The following is a 21,437-nucleotide window of genomic DNA, read 5'->3' as shown; positions in this document are numbered from 1 at the left end:
CTTCTCACTACGGGCACAAAGGTAAGAGAAAATAAATAGATGAAAGGAAGCTTGAATTGTTCATCACCCGAAAGCGAAGTGTGCATACTATTATACAAGCGATGCTTAAAAATTCTTCTCAACTGGCTCTATTAACACAACAAGGCACCCGACACTAACACAGGCAGACGTTACGCTCGCGTTTCCAACCATGTTCACCCAACAGATTCCACGATCGTCTACACAGATGCATCACGAACTAACGTCGGAGCGGCTGCTTACTCAATTCAGAGCTGTAGCGATGTAGTGACGCATACCCTCGGTCCTTACATAGATCCTCCTCCTACAGCCCCCTACCAATAGTTACCAGTATTCAAGACCTCGCACAAGCACCCCCTAACCCTTCAGGACATACCACATACACTGATTCAATACAAGCTATACGCGCCATTCACACGGGTCGCATTCCTGAAGAACTACACGATGATCTACACAGAGCTCTTACCAAACTACGTCCCCACACTGTAACACTGAGGTGGATTCCTGGTCACGCTGGAATCCCAGGCAATGAGGTAGTGCATCGCCTCGCCCGCGAACTTCAACACCGGGTGCCTGGGATTCCCTGGCCTTATCCATCAACGTGGGACACTACTCTTCACTACAAAAAAGAAATCAACGTTCACTACGACAACATTAGAGAAACTCTCCGTACACTTCCTCTTCCTGATAAATCTCTCACTACGACGCAAATCCGCATTCTTAGACGCATACAACTAAATACACTGCTTACTCCTGCCCGATCTTTTCTATACAGAATCATACATTCCCCTGCATGCCCAAATTGCCCAGAACACTATGCAAACTTGGAGCATTGCATCTTTTCGTGCCCTGTCGCCCTCCAATCTCCTCACTTTCCACACCCTCCTCCCCCAACGTGGCGGGCTTGGTTAGCCTCTGACCAGCTGCGAGATCAGTTGGCCTTGGTGACCCTGGCCCAGGACATTCTAAACGCTTAATGTAATGCGTTAAATAAAGTTGCTTCCTCCTCCTCCCCAACACAAAAGAATTTATTCTACAAAGCTTTGAAAACAAAGGGTTAGTCGCTTGCATTTACATTGACTACTCCAAAGCATTCGATCGCATTAATCATAGGACTTTGCTGAAGGAATTAGGAGCATATGGAGTCCAAGGTGTGCCCCTAGACTTAATGCGTTCGTACCTGGAGCATTGTGCACAAAGGGTTGAAATAGGCAACAATCGTTCTTCCTCAAAACGCGTTACTACGGGCGTGCCTCAAGGGAGCATCCTGGGGCCCCGATTATTTAATATTTATGTCAATGATTTTGTAAATATTAGTGCAAGGCCAGAATATATAATATACGCGGATGACACAACACTCTTATTTTGAAGCAATGGCCATAGCCAGCTTGTAAATTACATAAATCCATCGTTGAATCATTTTAGCACATGGAGCAGATTTAATTCTTTAGAAATAAATACTATAACCAAAGCAGAAACAATGCTTTTTTCCGCAAGAGAATCATCGTTGTCAATCATGTCCTTAAATATTAGTATAACTTTTGCCATGCTCATATTGCTTATATTAAAATCGTTGATGAAGTAAAAGCATTACATGTTTACTTTCACAAAAACATGTCCTGGGATAGGCATATAAATGAAACAAATTCAAGCTTGTCAAAAACAGTACGTATATTAGCAAAATTTCAATTCTTTCTACCGGCCAATATTAAGCTTCGTATATACAATTCGTTGTTCTTGTCTCTACCAAGCTATTGTTTCCATGCATGTGGTAAAACAACACAAAGTTAAATCGATTACATGCACTTCAGAACAAGGCTGCTCGCCGTAGAGCAGGAGCAGACTACTACGCTCATACCATGCCGCTTTTAAATAATTTTAGAAATATGCCAGGCCCTATCTCCATTCGTACCACCTAGCAGTTCGCTATAAACAGCAGATAGCTACCTCTGAGTCCACAATACTTCCGATCGCCAATTTAAGAGCACTTACACGAACATACCCTTCACGTTCTACGGATATGTTAATTATGCCTTTCGTGAGAACGACATTTGACCAGCAAATGCTTGCGTATGTTCTGCCCTCTCTATTAAACTATCTTCGCCGAAATAAAGTTTATATCGAAAAGGTTCAAAAAGAAAACAATATATTTATGTTTATGCCACAAATATCAAGATGCTGAGCTCTTTTATTTTATTCTTTTATATTTTATTGATTTCATGCTGCACTCATTTTGATGAATTTCACTGATCCTGTTGCGTTTCCATATTGGGCAGTTATATTGAGCTATTCCGCAGGCTGAATTGTGTAGGTTAAGAGATGCGATGTTTGCAACATGTGTAAAATCACTGTCTGAATTTTAGATGCACCTAGATTGTTATCCCTAACACCTCGCTGTTCCTTTTACAATGTAATGGGGTCCGGGCGCCGTCCAGTGAATAAGCGTTCATTTTTTGTCTCGGGTCCCTCATTTTTCCTTGAAATGAAAGTAAAACTCGAACGCTTAGAAAACCAGAGGTGGTAAGAAGAGCAATTTCAGGTAGACATACTTTAAACGATTATCGGCTGGAAGTGCTAGTTTGTGATGCAGAATTAACAGACAGAGCTGTGATATTTTTACCATAGTCAGAAACCGTAACAAAATTTGCCGACACTTAAGACTGCTTAAGTGTGGCAATAAGAAAGAATTAGATCGGTAGAAAAGCCCCAGGAGCCTCTTCACATCGCATTCTACAAAGGAGGCATTTCCGTCACTCCCATGGTTATGCAATCACGCATGCGCTGGAATATCTCAGAACGCATATTTCTTCGATACACTGCATGGTCAACACGGCGTTGCGACTGTGGGCGACGAGCCGCAGCGCGCGGAAGAACATGCGCGGCCCAAAACATATCGAAGAGGCGATGAATCGGCATCTGTCTGTCAACGGCTGGGAGACTCGAGTTATTCGAATCTTCTGATCTCAATGCCGCTCGCTCTCGGTCCAAGCATGTAAATGAAGCTCGGGTTTCATTGATGTAGGTGTGCGCCCGTTGGCTTCGTACTGCTGCTGACGAAAACATAGCCTTTGTTACCATAAAATGGCAACATCGACGATGGCTTTATCGATCAGTGGGACTTTTAAAGTATTTGCATCAAAAGTCCGCAACTCAACTGAGCAGATTTAACAATTTTTTTCTGTAATAAAGGCTATTTCAACAAGCTTTAAGCTGAAGCTAAAAACCTCTGGATTAACATTTGCGCGGCACATCAGCCTAATGGCGACTTTCACGAACTATAGGTTGCTGCTTAGTACAGCCAAAATGACGACTGTAAGAAGAGCGCCATCAATGATCATCCGGATACAATGACAAGCTTGCAGAATATTGTGATGAAATTGCACTTTTTTCCAAGTAGGCGAGCGCCTTGTCTTATTTATAGACTTCTTAGGCTCAGAAAAATCAAAGCGCTGATTACAAATTGAATACCATCGTCTTGGGTTTGCACAACCGCGCTGTGCAAAAGATACCGCAGATCATCGTCGCGAGCCTATATACTTGCGCTTCAGACTATACTCAAATGCTGAGTGTTCGTTCACGTTGGAAATATTACGAAAATTCTAGCATGCTTAAGGGTAGATACTACTTATACAGATTAAGAAGACTCCTGCACAGCTCGAAAAAATTGTTAGTGTGCACTTAAGTCTGCTAATTAGTAATGCAAAAGCATCGCAAGTTCTGTAACGTCACCGGGCGGATTCGCCCGAAACTATACGCTAGCGGACCTCGGCCGCACTCGACCAGAAGGCGCATTTATCTAGGTTACATTAAGGACTATGCAGATAGTACATCATGAAGAAGACAATGTTTGCTACACTGCGTGATAGCGATCTGCTGTTTTACACGAGGCGTGATCGGCTGCGTCGACAGTATATTGCCCTCATGTCTAGGCCAGGAAACCCATCAGGTCATTCGGTCATTCTGGCGCGGCAATATTATTGTTGATGTCAACAGTTCCTTCGTATACGCTCTTTTCACACTTCCGTTCCACATTAAAGCATTACTCTGCCAGCACACTTAAGAGCTCCTTGCAAACACACCTGATTTTTAGACGCTTAGCACGCCAGCGATGACTACTTGAGGTGACAACTTCCTTTCGATTGCACCAAGGCGAGCATCCGAATCCATTAGGAGTCCTGGAATACTGCAGCGCTAGACATTTTCAGATGTCACAATCGTGACACTGCGATGCCTAAAAAGCCGCTTCAAGCCCAAACTACGTAAGAAAGTGCACATTCCTGCAAAATGTGATTGTTAGATCCCAGTAGCATGAACTTATGACACTGATCTGACCGTGCAGGGGCCCATCGTTGCAAACTGTTTGATATAGACAATCTGTATCCCTTCCATGTGCTGCAAGAAAGCCACATATTGCCCGGAAAGAAGATGCCTTTAGTGAGCATTATAAAGCAGACACAGCCCTCTGTCTGAGTTCGGGGAGTCTCAGGCACCGCCATTAGTATGTAACTATAATTTCACATCCTCTATTAAGCCCACTAAATTAGATGTTCCCGAGAGGAGTATATTAGGTCGATATCTGTTTAACATCTATATAAATGATATAGTGACTATTGACCCTTCTGCCAAGTTCATTATTTTTCCAGACTACTCATTATTTGTGAGCGACGAATAATTGATAAACCAATTAATCGAGCCAATGAGATTTTGATGAAGATTCAAGACTGGTGCACTTGCAAATGACTGCTCCTTAACCATGACAAGACCAAAACTGTTATTTTCCGAGCAGAAGGCCGACATCTCACACAGAATATCTCTCTCTACCTAAATTGCAATTCCATTGAAGTAGTTCATAAATTCAAACCTTTAAGCATAATATTTATTGAACATATGCTCTGGTATGCTCACATAGATCTAGTACTATTTATATTAGCACGAAAAATTGGTATGCTGTACCGACATAGGGATGTTCTTCTTATCCGTTCAATGCTTTTAATTTATCATTAAATCTTTTTATCGCATATTTCATACGGTTTTCTGATATGGTACACCACCACTTCTACAAATATTGAAAAGCTAGCGCGACACCAAAATAAAATGATAAGAGTAATAGCTAATGTTGAAAAAGGTCACCCTGCAGCTCCTTTACTACAAATGTTTGGTTTAAGTAAAATGAGCAATTTTTAAGGGATCGCCTTGGCAAGTCACAGAAAAATGAAACAAAAAAGAATATAAACTTTTTATCATGACCAGCGGACATTGACCTCAATTCACATCTGACATCCAAAATATTCTCTGAGCTAACAGAGACTCAGGCTATCAGAGATGCCGTACTGGAGGGCTCCGGAAATTTTGGCCACAAGGTGCACTGACATCGCACAGCACACGGACGCCGTGTTTTTCGCCTCCATCGGAGAGTGGCCGCCGCGGCCGGGATTTGATCCTGCATCCTTCAGCACCATAGTCGATCACCCTAACCGTGTGCCATGGAAAAAGCCACCGAAGAGTCAGTGCCTGCCAAGATAACCTGCCAATGTCATTGCTCGCGGTTTTCGCACAACGCCGACGACACCGACAAAACAGGAATGTCTTTAGAACGCGGTCTTAAACATTATAGACTGTGTCCGGTATAAACAAAATATATTGACATCTACCAAGTAACAGCGCAGCAGCGCACTGCCTGCGTTCAGTTCTGCAGCCGCAGCATCCTCTGTCCCGCGCTCGTCCAGGACATGCTGGAGCGTGTGGTCGTCTCAAGAGCGGCTACCACAACGCGTAGAGGTGCGTTACAAAGTTAAAAAAGGGCACAGGCTTTATGGAGACTGCTAACAGCAGATGAGGATGTTGGCATCGGTCCGAATTCGTGGCCAGCGTGGGAAGGGGAAGGTGCATTATGGGTTCACTGCTAGACGGAATGTGAGTGGAGAGTGTGAGTTTTGTTGTCGGCCTACTTGTTTTTAAAGCGAAAGATTTACTACATTCTTTCGTAGCTTACTCGGCGTGTGTTTCACAAGCACGCGACGCGCACCTTCTTCGCACAAGGTGAGCGCGACGGTGGCGGCGCTACCTGCTTCCTCGTTTCTTCGTCTGCTTCGCATACCTGCTCCTTGTTCTCCTTGATACACTTGACAAACTGTATTCGTGCTGGTATATACCTTTCCAAGTGCACAGCTCTACCTAACACAATTCCACAGACCCATCCACAAGAACTGGAAAGTCTCTTAGTCAAGTATAACTGCACATACCCTTTTTTTTTAGGTTTTGTGTACATAACTGCACAAAACACCAGAAGGCAGGGCTTTGGCTTTGTCTACTTAGGTATTTTCAGGGCTTTATTTTTATAAGCTTTAATTTTGAACGTTGTTCAGGCTGTGAATAAGGTCGAAATGGAGAGCTCTGGAGAGTTGCAACCATTTCATGTTCTTTTAAAGTGCACTGGCACTGCACAGAACACGGCGCTTGTGCTAGCCTCCATTGAAGCACTACCGCCGAGACCGGTATCGCACCTCTGTTATACATATCAGCAGTTGAGTGCCCTAAGTGCTGAGCCACGACTATGAGGCGATCATTTTTGAGCTGCAACATTTCAAGGGAGCCAACAGCGATAAAAATGCTGTATTTTTTTACCTTTTACGCCCTGGTTCCTGAGATTTTATTATCCTATTCAGCTACAAAGCGGTATGATTTTGAGTGTAACTTGAGGTGAAAAATCTAATGAGAAAAAGAAAACGTGCAACCCAACGTGCAATACGCAATGGAACGGTAGACGTCAAGCGAAAACACTCGGGGACGTGTCTCACTTGTTTGCAAGACGTTTCAGCGACGAAGCGGAGGTCTTCACCGCTCGGTTGAGAAACCTGCCCAGGTTTAACAGTTTATTCTCATGCAGCTCGAGTGAACCACGATGTCTGCTCAGCACTGCTTTCAAAGAATTCATCATGGAAGCCTCGAAGAACGGTGTTCAGACCAAGAAGAAAATCGCGAAAGCTTCCTTCATGTGGATGATTGAAACTTTTTCACACTGCTGCCAACGGCCCGGTGGGGACATTGTGAGCTCTGAATTATACTCGTACGGACAGTGGCACCTCATCCTTCGGACGAAAGGTGAATCTCAGTTGTTCTCTTTTTACCTGCGTTATGAGGACACTAAGAGTTATTGTGAAGGCAACTTTCTGCGTTGTTGATGTGACAAACAGTGATGCATTCAAGTTGAGCACAGCAGTTTTAAAATTTTCCATGGTACCAGGAAGCGAGACATTTTTAGGCAGCTTGAATACAAGCGCTAAACTTAGTGAATCCGCGAAGCTGTTGCCTGAAGATACGCTCACAATAGGCTGTGGCCTAACGTACATTGATTACGCCAGCTCAGGCACAGCACGACCCAAAACAAGTGTCAGCCTCGATGACTCCTGCCTTTCGAAAGATTTGGGTCGGCTACTGGACAGCGGCAGCTATACCGACGTCACCGTGAAGTTACGCCAAGGGGAATATCGTGCGCACAAGTTAATATTGGCATTCTGCAGTATTTCTAGCAATGCTTAAGAACATGCTATAAAAAGAGCAGAGCGAAGTATTTGTGCCAGACGTTGAGCCGGGCGTGTTTAGGGAAATGCTCCGCTTCATGTACACTGGGCGTTCATCACAACTTGACAATATGGCAGCCGCCCTCTTGGTAGTAGCAGGCAAGTACTACTTGCAGCAGTTACGAGAGAAGTGCGAAGACGTCCTAATTAGAGGCCTCAACTACGATAGTGCGGCGCCAACTCCAATCATTGCCGACCAGATCAATGCCTCTATTCTGCGCCAGACTGCCCTGTATTTCACTTTTGCCAACCTGCATGAAGTCAAGAAGACAACTGGATGGTCAGAACTTCTAACGGAACATCTAGACCTGGCTTTGGACGTCTTCATCGCTATGGTTCACGAATCTTGTACCGACACCGTCGAGCCACCCGCTAAGAGAATCTGTGTCTGGTAAGTGGGCGGAGTTGAAACTCCTTCTGGTTCATACCACTCCAAATAGGCTCAGAAGTGGAACTGCCACAGAGATGTGAACTGGACTTTCTGGACTTTTGGTTTTGTGGTAATTGCAATTGGACCGGTCTCAGGACAAACACAATTAACTAAATATGATGCGGCTTTTTCTCTTAGCACCGATCCAAAGCTGTAAGATGCATACATGAGGTGCTACATACCTTTCTCAACAATGCCAATCTAAGAAGCTTGTTTTATGATGAACAATGTTCAGATCGAACCGCAGGAAATATGTACACATGACATGAATGAACATTAACAAAAGAAGTTTAAGCCGTTCGACGTTGCTGAACACGAACCATGAGCGTGAGCTCCTAAAACAATTGGTGGAACACCTCGACGGTAAAATTGCTGTGAATGTTTATTTTTGTTTCTTGTAATATTTATTTATTTTTTGTTTATTTCATTTTATTTTTTTCCTGTTTTTATTATTTTCAGGTCACGTGGTATACCTGGCGTGGTAGGCACACTGTCTCAACGTTGAGGCAAACACCTATAGTAAGGATACCAAGGGTCAATTACGACATTGCTTCAAACTCGCTGAATGTGCACAGAGAGCTAACGTTCTAAAGCTGTACGCATCAATTACTGTTGATATTTCGGGCATCTAAATGGTCACAGCCCTAAATGGAACTAGTTATAGAAATTTAGTCTGTCTCATTATGGCCGGTGCCATGTCTCAAATCAAAACGTGATAGTCGCTAATATTGTCTGCGTTCTGCTCTTATTCTTCTTGAAAAACGTTTGTAAGGTTTAGGAATGCACTGAAGATCTAGAATCATTTTTTTCACGATTCCTTGTGAAAGCAGCAACATAGCGTGTCTTGGCGAGTACATATATGAACAGCACGTCAACTACGTAAACCGTTGTGCAGGTGAATCAAACTAAACAGTAATAACTGAGGTCTGTGCCCAGGTCTGCTCAACTAATTGAAATATTAATTCGAAAGCTTTTGAGCGGCGCAGACAGAGCATGTGAACAAAGCCTGTTGTCAAAAAAGTGAGCAGGAGACAAAAATCGTTTCACCGCCACGAATTGAACAACCATCCTTCCCTTCTACAGCAGAGCACGCATCCTAGTACACAACTCTTTCCTTCTAGTGCCAGGGGAATACGTCGCACTGACTGCCTGAGAACGCATTTGTAAACCCACTCGCACCACGCCGCAGTTTTGTAGTGGTTATAGCACGGGACTTTTGTGCCCGGATGCTGGATAAACACAGCCTCGGCGGCCGTTTTTCGACGAAGGCGACAAGCCAGGCGCCCGTGTGATGTGAGATGTCAGTGCACGTAAAGAACCCGAGGTGGTCGAAATTTCTGGAGTCCTCCACTACGGAGTCTCTTATAGCGAGAGTCGCTTTGGGACGTTAAACCCCATAAATCAAAGCTAAGTGCGTTCGCAGACAACGCACATTGAACACCACACACTGAACACCGCACATAGAGAGGGATTAAATACTCACTTCAGAAATGGCCTCGCAGCCTGAATATATCTTCACTGCAGCGCACAGACGTTATAAAAAAAAAAGTTTTTCCTCTATTTCCCCCAGCCTGCTTGGCACTCCCGTGTTCATATTTCTAGAGACGAGAAAATGTGACTTTTGCTACACGTATCTTTTCTAAACATACATTGATATCCTGTCTCGCCGTAGTAGTAACCCCTCGTGAATCTTGAGCATTCTTTCAAATCAGACCAACATTCGCCAGTTATCTTGGCTGTCGCTGATATAAAAATTGTATAGTGATATTCCCTTTTTTTACCCAAAAATTTTACTCTGGTGAAGTATTAACATAGCCAAAACTTATGATATCAATACGTTATGCCTGCAGAAAGGAACACAATGCTTACCAAAAGTGCTCCTTCCATACTGTGTCGGATTTAATATACTGTCATGCATTGAAGCGGCTTGTTTACCGAACTACAATAAGAAAAGCCACGTTGAAATTAACGCAGTTCCATTATAAAATATTGTCACGCGCTTTGGGACGTTAAGATAAGGAGGAAGGTGGAGTGTGAAGAAAGGAAGCAGAAGCTGGCTTGCCTTGGAGACTCTCAGGGCCTAGACTAAACTAACACCCCCAAACGCCTCCAGGGCTTGTTGAACGCACCAACCGCTCTCTGACCATTGTGTTTGTGATGCATGTCGATTTTGATCTCAAGAATTCGGATGACATCCTCCCTTTCATTACATAAGCATATAACACTGCCAGCATGAGACGACTGCTACAGTACGTTTTAACTTCTTTATGCTGGGTTCTCCGCACCTGTCTCGATACCATCCTTCCTTTCTCCCTCCACAACGAGCCTTCTGTCGCTGCCATGCTATGTAGAGCCAAAGAAGCTCGCCGCATTGCCCGCCTACGCATACTGGACTCACAGGAGCGTTCGAAGGAGCGTTATGACAACCGACGCCAACATGTTTATTACGTCCCCGGTGGTATTGCTACGAACCAATATCACCGAATCTATTTATTGTAAACAAACTCTTGCAGATAATTGGATTGCTATATCGCCATCGTCCCATCTTGCCTTCAAAAGCAATGCTCGCAGTTTATCATTCATTATTTAATTCTCGCCTCAGCTACTGCAATTTAGTTTGGGGTAAAACATCAGAAGAAAACTTAAGAAAGTTACATATCTTACAAAAAAGCTTTTTAAGAATGCTTTAAAATGTCTCTAGAACATACCACACACTAGAACTTTTTTATAAGCATAAAATACTTCCGATTACTAAACAGTATAACTTTCATTTATGCCGCGCTTTAAAATGCGAGATTACTAATAACACGTCTTTTTTTTTTCATAAAATGGCTAACACTGAACTCAGCTATAAAGTCTAAGAAGCGAGAAACATCGATAAACGGCATATTAAAACATACAGAACAACATACGGTTGTCAAACACTGGAAAATACGCTGCCACGTCTCCTGAATTCCCTTCATTTCAATAATATCCCTCTAGAATATACCTCATACAAAAAACTGATTGAGTATTTCCTACTGAACGACACTCCATTATGAAAGTAAAAATTCTACATGGTGATTTTATTTTGCATGCGAATAATTATGTATGTGGTTTTATTTTTGTTTTTGTGACGAATACTTGTCATGTGCTTATGTAGTTTTCTGTGATTGTGGTTTTTCTAAATATGATGTACTACTTTTGCTGCCAAAGTAAACGGCTGGGTGCCTGTGGCCTTGTCAAGCTCCCCAAGAGGCAGCTTTTACTGTAGGAATCCTGTCACCATGTACTATCGGCGTCAAATGAAACGCGAACAGCAGAACGCGTGGCGATAGGCCCAACTGAGGCCGGCTGCCTGTCGTTATCAAAGAGAGGCGCGAATTTCCGTATCGCGATAGTTTGCTTCTAATTTCTTTGGCGTTCGTTGTTTTGCCACTGGACAGCCACATTCATACCTACCACCGATCGCAACTGCCGCAGCGCGGTTTCTCTGACTAAAGAGGCTTATCGGAAAAAAAGTGCGATTAAGAACGTCACGTAGCGCACCGATCGTTCCCGATAGGCCGCCTGCGCTGTTCGCATCGCAACCAGATGCTGATAACGTGGCATCGGTGGAAGCATAATCAAAGCGCCGTGCAAGGTGTAATCAGTGCTAAGTATGAATGTGGCGCTCCAGTGGCAAAGCAGAACGCCAAAGAAAATAGAAGTAAACTATCGCGAACCGGAAATTCGCGCCTCTCTCTGATAACGACAGGCAAGCGGCCTCAGTTGGGCCTATTGCCACGCGTTCCGCTGGTTCGCGTTTCAATTGACGCCGATAGTATTTTGTGGCGGTGAAATAAAGTTATTATTAAGATGACGAAGCGGGCAGTGGCTGGGGGCGGAGCGCTCGCGCCAGGCCGGCTGGCCATTAAAGCATTTTTCATCATGTCATCACGTCGTTCTGTTTCAGTTGTGTCGCCGTGTTCCATCGCTTGTAATGCCACCACGTAACAATTTAGTGTTGCTGTGGGCGCCTCTGCGCAAGCAGGGTTTATCGCAGAAGCTGCTGTTTAACTATAGCGGCCCTTTTGTCGTTCTGGAGGGCCTGAGCGACGTGAATTTTCTCATATCACGCCGCGCTGAAAGTGACCGACGCTCACGCAGAACCCCAGGAGGTGCATATCGCTCGGCTAAAAAGGTTCCATCCTCGGCGCGTTACTTTAACTGCTTGACCCTGGGGCTTCGTCTGCGAAGGAGCAAGTGTCACGCGTTTTGGGGCATTAAGAAGAGTGTGAAGAGAGGAAGCAGAAGATGGCTTGCTTTGGGGATCTTCAAGGCCTAGACTAAACTAACAGCCCCGTTAGGTATTCAGTACGTAACAATGTATACTCGAGCTTTTTCTTAAGCCGGTCACTCAATAGCTTCTTATATAGTATTGCTGCTTTCTTTCTCAGGGAAGCGTCATCGTGCGATGTATAAAATAGTGCAGAGGCGATGCCGATTGTCAAACTTAACTTTATCGAGGTAATTTATAACACTTTTTTACAGCAGTGATACGATGAAGCTTTAGCAAACATCGACCTGGTACATAGTTATCACAGGTCGTACGCTGAAATGTTAGCTTCAGCTTAAGAACTTTGTTACATCTTTCCGCAACAAGTTTTGCACGAAATAAATTTGTGCGCCAAGAACCTTTGAGTTAGTTCCTTTTCATACGGATCACCCTAGAAATCCTAGTCTAAAGAAGTGCACCATAAATGCCGACATTTAATGGCATTGCATTAGTATCCGTATTCCGAAAGAACGCCGTCATCACGTGCCAGGAATTTAAGAGTTGTTTTAGAGTGGCCACCTGTTGTCTTGACGTTAAACACAAAGGACACGATAAGACGTCCGCAAGCCTTCATACTAGCAGTCACATTTCTAGCGGTTGGTAGGGTTCTAGACAATAAAGCAGTTGGTAGGTGATATCGCAGGCTTCTGCATGATTGTGAAGTCATCAATAGGGCTTCAATATTTTTCTGATTATATTACGAACCACTTCTTCGAAAAAAAGGGCCTTATGGTAAAACAAGAATTAGAATAGAAATATTAAAGAAAAGAATAAAAATTTGCGGGGAAATTCAGATTGGACACGATTTCAGGACATTAGCAGCAAAATTAGAGAAATCTTTTTTTAGCCGATTTTACCTACCAATCCTCATTAAGGGACACCAAGACAAACGTGAGTTTAACCTAATGTGCGGAGCAGAACTCGCAGACCTTTTAAAGATAAGCACTAAGCAAATCGTAACTGACTCAAAGAATGGTTAGTTGGGCGGTATAAATCAATTTTTGTGAAAAAAGCATCCCACAAAGTCGCTTTAGAGAAAAAGGGTGATAGATAGGGCTTACTCACGAGCGACATTTATAGAAGGAGGGCAAAAATAAACATTTGTCCAAAGATAGACAAGTAATTAACGCTAAACAGTGCACTAAATTAGCCCATTGCTTTTAGCCACCACATGATTTGACATGTACAGTCGCTGCGGGTGTTTCCCCCACTCGCGATCCTCAAATAAAGGTCAGACATGTGTAGCGACCTGGTTTTAAGCAAACCCCGTTTTGTTTTTCTCAGCATATCGTAGGCAAACCAATTTTACATTTGCTCACGAGTTAGGTGTCGTTAATACGATAAATACTTGTTTTTAATTCCTGTATATGTCTATTTCGGACGTTAGTGCGTATAAATACCTATCTCCGAGGAGCGCCAAAAATGCACTAGGTTGTCTAAACTAGCACCGAAATATCATGCCAACTACATCAGCAAAACATTTTCTTAATACTTTCTACTTATATTTTCTTATTTCTGATATTTCATAGTTGCTGCTTTAGAATTCGGCTGGTAACACGTAAATGACGTGAGATCCCGAATTTCCGAAAGTATTTAAAGTGAGTTATATGTAGATAAGAGAGATTTTCATCTTTTATTTTCCTCACCATTCTTTTTCAATCTTTCCCTCCCTAATTCCCCTTCCTACGCAGAGTAGCATGCCAGTGAAATCTAAACGCCAGCAAAATTCTCTGTTTTTCAATAAAGGGTCTCTTTCTCTCTCTCTTTCATTTATTTTCACCTGTAGCCAACTAGGAATGGTTACATAAACCACTTAGAGCCAGCTGAGCTGGTTAAGATTTCCACCTGTCGGTCCGTCATAACATTTCTTGTGCTCTTCGCTTGCACGTTGTCCTTATCAAAGGATATTTGGCGTCAACCTCGTAGAAGCACGCCAGGCTGTAAAGCTGCCAGTCGTGCATATGCATGCAAATAAATGCAAATTCGTACCCCCACACAACGTTTTATAAGACTCTCCTGTAATGCACGTATGAAGCCCACTCTTCCGTCGCTATTTATGTGCTATATTTCCTCGATACCTCGAACTAACTGTTCCGTCACTTTTCGCCAGGCTTTGTAACGCCACAATGAAATCACTACGAACAAAAGTAGAAAAACCTCTATTGACGCATCATAGCTTGTTATTTCATATTTCACCACGGGATCTTCACCGGCCTTACAAGCCAAGCCAAAGCGAAAGACCCCCAAGTGCGTATTGATTCTGCAGTGAACTACTGGTGCATCATGCTACACTCCAGATGGCGATACTGCCTGCTACCCACCATGCGGAAAAAATATAAGCCCGCAATAAACCTGTTTTGTTTTTTTAAGAATTACTGTTATCAAAAAATTGTCAAGCTCTTCATTACAGCCCTGTGGCATCATTTATTTCATAACATCCGCTAATTCAAATAAGCTGCCAACGTTTGTTAAAATGTGCATATTGCACGATAGCCTAAGGACTCGTTCGATTCAAAAGCCATCCCCCTACTCTATTTTAAGAGGAAGGTTTCTTGAAGAACTACTCGAAAACGTGTCGGAGAAAATAGGCACTTTATTTCTTATCATAAATTGTTTTGAAACCGGCTTTGAGCTATGTTCAGTGCGATGTCACATTTCGATTGCGATTTAGCCTTCAGCTGCTAGTAAAGCTAACGGCTAGTTTACAAATAGGAATTAGAACCGATGACATTGTATGCACCTACAATTGTATGCCATTAATTGTAAGTATAGGTGTCCGCAGAGAAGTCAAACAGATGCTAGGCCTGCTTTGCCCCCTGAAACCAAAGGAAACACAAAAGTAACATCGCGGAATAAAACCGCGGTGCTAAAGACTCCATCGCGGCTATTCTGAAGGCGAAGCTTGATCGAGCACTTAAATAGTGCCCCAAAATACCCCAAATGCTCACATTTCACACTATGGACTATCGTAGGATGTTATTGTATTAAATTTTGTATCACATGAACAGATATCAGTGTCATTATCGCATATTTTTCGCAGAGACAAGTATTATCTCGATAAGCACATAAAGAAGCTGCAGGGCGCCAGGCAGACGTGTAATGTCAGGAGAAATTGTTCTTCACACTCAAGGATTAAAAATTTGACACGTAACACTTCCTGCAGAAATGTACCGATAGACCGTGCCATCCAAGCCTGCTGTAAAAAAAAAAATAAAAAAAAACACTTCCTGTTGCCTATGTGTGAGGAAATGCTAAGAAAACAAGATGTGCTCGGAGACTTGCTCTTCGGTCTCCTTAGAGGAAACAACCGATGAGGAGGGACGGTTTGTTTGGCACAATCCCTAACAGGACCGATAGAAGCCGATGAGAATACAAGGCCTGTCCAGGTAGGCTCAATAACTTGAAAGAGGACAAAGGGCGAAAGTTTAGTTAATATTTTTAACGAATTCTTGAAAAGTATCATTCCAAGTGGCGCGCAAGAAAGCAAACTTTCGCATTCTCTACATGAATGCACCAGACAATATCCAACAGTGAGCTCTGCTAAAGGCGCAATACTGCGAGATGCTTCATGTCACCTGTCCAGCTAACTGATTGTATTTAGGAAGAACACATAAAGCATACCAATGGAGTGAACAATTTTATTACTTCTGTCAAGGGTGTGTTCTGAAAGCCCATTCTCACGTGTGCTCGTTTAAAGAGCAGTGCCTGGAACTGCCTCTTCGTGACTATATGATTTCATCACACGTCAATGATCGCAGCTGGAAGCCGGTGAAAGCTACAGCTGGCACCTTTCTGACCTAAAAACCGTCACAGACAGTTTCTCTGATGAGTGCTTCAATCAGGACGACTCAAGCTGCCTTCTCTCACCACAACCTCGCAGGAGACCTGGTGTACTTGTGCAAGAACTTCACTTTTCTCTCGACCCTTTAAAAACCGGAATGTGGAGGGTGTAATTCACAATAAAGACATTGGACTAATTGGGAATGCGCAGCCAATATTCGCTGCTCTTTCTTGCAGACAAGTAGACAGGGTTCGCGCGAGATTGCGCTTTGCCTATAGACAAAAATGAGGGGTTTTTTAGTGCTCAGGAATTGTTCACTAACATTTTAAAATACTGAAGAGTAAAGGCATCGGAATTTTCGAATTGAAAACAAGCAAATTGAACATTTCTTGAAATCGGCGTTTATTTTTCAACGTAAAACTCTTTTATGGGCTTTGAGCGTATGTACTCAGGCCCATACAGAACAATTTATTGTGACTCGCATATTCAATGCCAAGCAACAATGGGCGGCAACACTTTCTTGCGTAAGGTATTGCAGGTGAACCTGCCCTTCTAGCGGCAAGTACAATTACAAGATGGCAAGGATTTAGATGCTTGAAGCCACTAACTAAAAAAAAGCTATCTTCATAAACAGTGACATATTTATATTCTTGAATCATCGTATGTGCCCAAACTCAATAACATTAAGCCGTGTGCGAGTGAGTATTCTGAGCTCATATATCATGCAATTTAAACAAGCTATATTTTCGCTCTTATAAATGTATGCGGCATTTACTAAGGCCTTCATATTGAGGCATTCATTGCTTGTTCTTACATTTATAAAACGAGAGGCCAATTATTGCGCTAAAAATAGAGCACACCTTGTCTTTTAGTAAGTATAGATAAAGTGTTTTTTTTTTTTCATCAGTGGTATTTGCAATTCATTGTTTGCTTCCAGGCGCGTCAGATGCGTTTTAAAAGGATTTTTAACACTGTTTCCAAAGATTTCTCGCGACATTTAGCGACCGCTCTCTTTACATTGCTGACGCAAGTGCATTGCGTGGCTTATTGGGGAACAGCATTTAAAACAAAGCTGAAATGTTTTTCGCAAGAAAATGAGTTCTGTGTGGCATTTTATAGCTTCCTTTCTGCTGAACAAGGCTAGCATGCTTAAAACATGCAGATATAAACGCAAATGGCAGTTTTTACAAGAAAACGAGCACCAGTTGGTCAGCCCTCCTAACGCCGCTGTTGTCGATCATTGGCAAGTGCCCTTTACACACTAAAGCTCAGTTCAGTAGCAACAAAATAAATAAGCATTGTATATGACACCATTCTGGTCCACAGCGCGTTTATACAACTTTCGAGTATCGCCTAACGGCGAAACGCGCGCAATACGCACGCGCAATGGAGCTGCAGCCGGTCCTGTCTTTGGAGCTTAGTTGGCGCTGTTCAACGCAATGCCGAAAATGCCCGACTTCAGCTGCAATATGAAATCCTACAGGTTCGCAGCATCTGCAGCGCCAAATAAAGCGAGCTTACCGGAACGTTGCCAGCAGCGAGCGGGACGGACGGGCGCTATGACCGAGCGCTCTCCCTGGTCATCGCTATAGGCCTATATTATTTCGCATCGGCGCAACAACAAAGGACGCTAAGGGGTTGAGCAGCGCTGTAGTAAACGGGTTACTCATAAAAATTCCTACTGTATATCACTTTGTCTCACTGTAAAATGAAGGTAGCATTAATTACTGCCCCGCCTTAGCAGAGGAGCTAATGTATACCAGAATATCGGATGAGCCGCGGCGCACCGTGGCGACTGTCGCTACACAGCTGTGAAGAGAAACTTGCTTGAATCACAGTTACCACTATTACCAGCATCTCGGTACGGGTCGGCGGTCCTCAATAGTGTTTAATTTTTTGCGTTATTCGGGGGCTCATTATTTAGGATAACAATAAATTTGAGCACGCTTTCTTGACGCTATACACAAGGGATCCACGAACAGCTTGCGGAAGGCGCGGCCGACGCCGCATATGGAGACAGTGCTGCCTTCGGACGATGCTTGAGCGCGCTGTTGCTGTGCAAACAGCATTGCATTCAAAACAAAATTGCAAATGCAGCTTTGTTATACCAATCATGCATTTCGCTTGCTGTACCTGATTGGTAATTGTTGACGTAGTCGAGAATGGTGGTAAGCAGTGTGACAAGTGAGCCGCGATTCGCATTTTAAGTTCGGCATCCTCGGTTTAGCGTAACAACGAGGAAGCCAGCTTGCAACGACGGTAATAACCTAATTAGGTGCGGGAACAATGAGAAAATGGCACCGGGCTTCAGTTATGTTGATTTAATTGGGATCCAAAGCGGCCACAATCACTGCAAGATTTGATGATCGTCATCGGCACGAGAATCATCACGGAAAAACACAGCTGATTCCAAAGGCAACAATTTTTTTTTTCATGACAGAGACTCAATGCGCTGAAAGTTTCTTATCCTTTGGGAAAATATAACGCAACATGTCGCCTGGACCACTAATGTTCGCACAAATAACATCCGTACTGATCGCCACTGGTCGCTTTATGCACTCACAAGAATGTTTGTTTTTAATGACACGAGTAAAGTATTTTTTGAACGTCGAACGACGTTTATTTTGCAACTGAGCAAAAAATGCTCACAGTCGGAGGGCGTCGAAGGGCGCAGCAGCTGCGTATCTGCTGGTTGACCTCGTGTAATCTTCTTACACGCGGAACCTTCAGTACAGAAAGACCGAACTGAAGAAAACTAACAGCATTACATTGCGCTGATCCGTCGATCATTATAAAGCGCGGCATGGAGCGAAGCAAGCGTACAAAACGCGCGGACAGTCTAGCCGACCGGTCTACGTTCCGCAATTGACGTCACATCCACCTGTTCCCCAGTTTCGGCGCCCCGCCCCCGCAGATCACGGCAGCGAAGAATGCATGCCCTTCGCGCATTTTTAACAAGCGATTTCGTATTTTCTTATCGGCAGAATGCAGAAAAAATTGACATACATGAATAATAAATCCCCTTCTTTTCAACCAGTGAATTTTATGGAATTTGAAATCGTTTCAACTATCTTTTAAGAAACTTCAGCTTCTAAGGTTCGCAAGTTTCCAAATTATTCAATTTTGTTTTAGTTGTTTTTTTTGTTTTTTTTTTTTCATTGTACGTGGCAGCTATTGTTCAGCTCCTCTCATAAATCTTTTAAGCATCATTTGATGTTTTCACGAAAGTTGTTTTGATTAACTTGGATCTTTTGATAAAGTTTTGATAAAGTTTTAGGGCCCATTCTTATCCTTTCAAGAGCCTAAAATGTAATTTCACCGCTTATTTTGGGCTTAAAAATGCGTTTTAGTACCTACAAATCTGTCCTCTAGCCATGAATTAGATCTGTTATTGCAGTTGAGCACCGGAAATGTGGCTCGACGTTTTCAAATGTTGTTTACAGTACAAGAAATGATTAGCCATTGGCGCGGTGCGACCAGAGTGTGCATCTTAATTCCCCACGCAGCCATAAGAAGCAGCACCGGTACAGGGGGCTTGTCGGTACGCTCCATTTACGGAGTCATTTATGTGTGTGCCTGAAACAAACGCGAAACTGAGTCGCCGACTCGAAATAACTCTTCGCAGTTATAAAGGCGTCTGCTCATATATGCGCTCTGACAGCGAGGTATCATTTTATTTTAGGCAAAAAAGTGAGTAGCTTAATTAGTGGGTCAAGGATCAGTACCTTAGTATACCGTTACCTTAGGCCAGAGTTTCTCAAATGAGGGTCCGCGAAGCTCACACGCAAAAAAAGAAAAAAGAAATAGAAGGTCGCGTGATAGCTGTGACCTGGCTAGGCACAGCTTTGCAGGATTGAGATGAAGTAAAGGGCAGTCAAGAATGGAAGAGATGTAACTTCGGATGTCGGAAAGGGCGGGAAATTAGAGGGCAGTGAAATAGGGAGACAAGAAATTAGTCGGTATCAATAAGATGAGGGGAAGAACAGCTACTCGACAAGGAATAATACTCAACAGCGGTTCTTCAAAGTTAAAACCAACCAGCAAAATTGCAGGACGCACTTCGATGCAGAAAGAAGCGCGATTCGACCCCTTTTCAGCTGAGAACCGCTCCGCTTCAGAGCATGGCCAAGTTACCGATTTCAAAAACTGCGAATAGGACAATATCTTCTAAGCGTTTCGAATTTAAAAGAAAGGCGAGAAAGCTGGTGGAAGGGGTTTGTAGATATCACACCTCTACCAGCAGTTGATAAAGGATGGTCGCAAGCACCAAGAGTAGATTTGGCCTTGCGGCCCGGAATCTAGGGGAAAGCATCAACAGGTCTCGGCAAAAAACAAGGCGTCGTCTAACAAAAACAACGTTTTTAAACTTGCATCTCGCAAGAACGGCCACAGAAGCGGGGAAAATAAAGAAATTAGAGACGTTCCCACAGTCGGTGCATCTCTTCGGCAGCAGCGACCTCTGCTTTTCTACACTCGGAAGTCCATAAAGAGAGGGGAAGGAGTTCAAAAACGTAACTATGGACCCGAGCTTTATATCCAGGCAAGCATGCCGATCCAGACATGACGGCGCTGAGACCTCGCACTAGCTTAGAGGGGGAGGGGATGAGGGGGGGTGGGGGGGGGTGATGACTTTATCTTTTGAAGGCTATGCTTTCAGGGGCAATTGCCCATACACAACGACGATACATGACAAGGGGACGCGCCTGACCACGCTCGCAGGAGAGGACTTAGGACCTTTGGTCGAGAATGTCACAAAACGTCCGTCTTCCAGACTGACGACCTTGCGTGCGCTGCAGGCACGTTGGCAATCCCACTCGATGGTGGCAAAATGCACCAACGTACACTGTCATCGCATAGTACACGGCTATTCACCTTTCGCCTACATCGGAAGCGTCCACGGCGGTCAAGATTCGTCGAGCGTCCTTGCACTGAATAGTCCATCTAGCTAACCGATAAACCACCACGGCAAACCCTCTTTTATAAAGATTACTCAAAGAGCAAGTTATTGATATCGATTTCGAAGCCTCACTAAGTTTCTCACAGGCTTTCACAATGAGGATAGTAGAGACGTTTAGCTAAACGGATTTACGTTCCGCTCAGGTAAAGTGGAACATAGCACGAGTGAAAAGCTTCAGCTCATCGTTTTCAGTGCAAGATTAAGCATAACAAATGGGTGATGGGTTACCTACTGTGTGAAACGCTGAGAGCCAAGAAGAGCGTTTGGCGGCGATGATCAAGCAGTTTGGCCCCCATGTGTTAGCCCTATCTAGCTCGACCATTCGTTTGCTGCGCAGATAAAATTGCAACCTGTCGGTAAGCTTGAAACCAGCG

General features: G+C 43.6%; 1 protein-coding gene across 1 annotated transcript; it reads left to right on the top strand.

Annotated features, from left to right (window-relative positions):
* The first annotated feature begins 7,669 nt into the window (after positions 1 to 7,669).
* On the top strand, positions 7,670 to 7,993 carry LOC146172662 (speckle-type POZ protein homolog). The gene has a single exon (XM_084584334.1). The coding sequence runs from the start codon at positions 7,670 to 7,672 to the stop codon at positions 7,991 to 7,993; it is 324 nt and encodes a 107-aa protein (XP_084440460.1).
* The last annotated feature ends 13,444 nt before the right edge of the window (positions 7,994 to 21,437 follow it).

This window comes from Amblyomma maculatum, chromosome 11, assembly GCF_055883805.1.
Source record: "Amblyomma maculatum isolate TAMU_Amacu chromosome 11, ASM5588380v1, whole genome shotgun sequence".
NCBI classification, from domain to species: domain Eukaryota; kingdom Metazoa; phylum Arthropoda; class Arachnida; order Ixodida; family Ixodidae; genus Amblyomma; species Amblyomma maculatum.
This window is presented reverse-complemented; position numbering and strand designations above follow the sequence as displayed.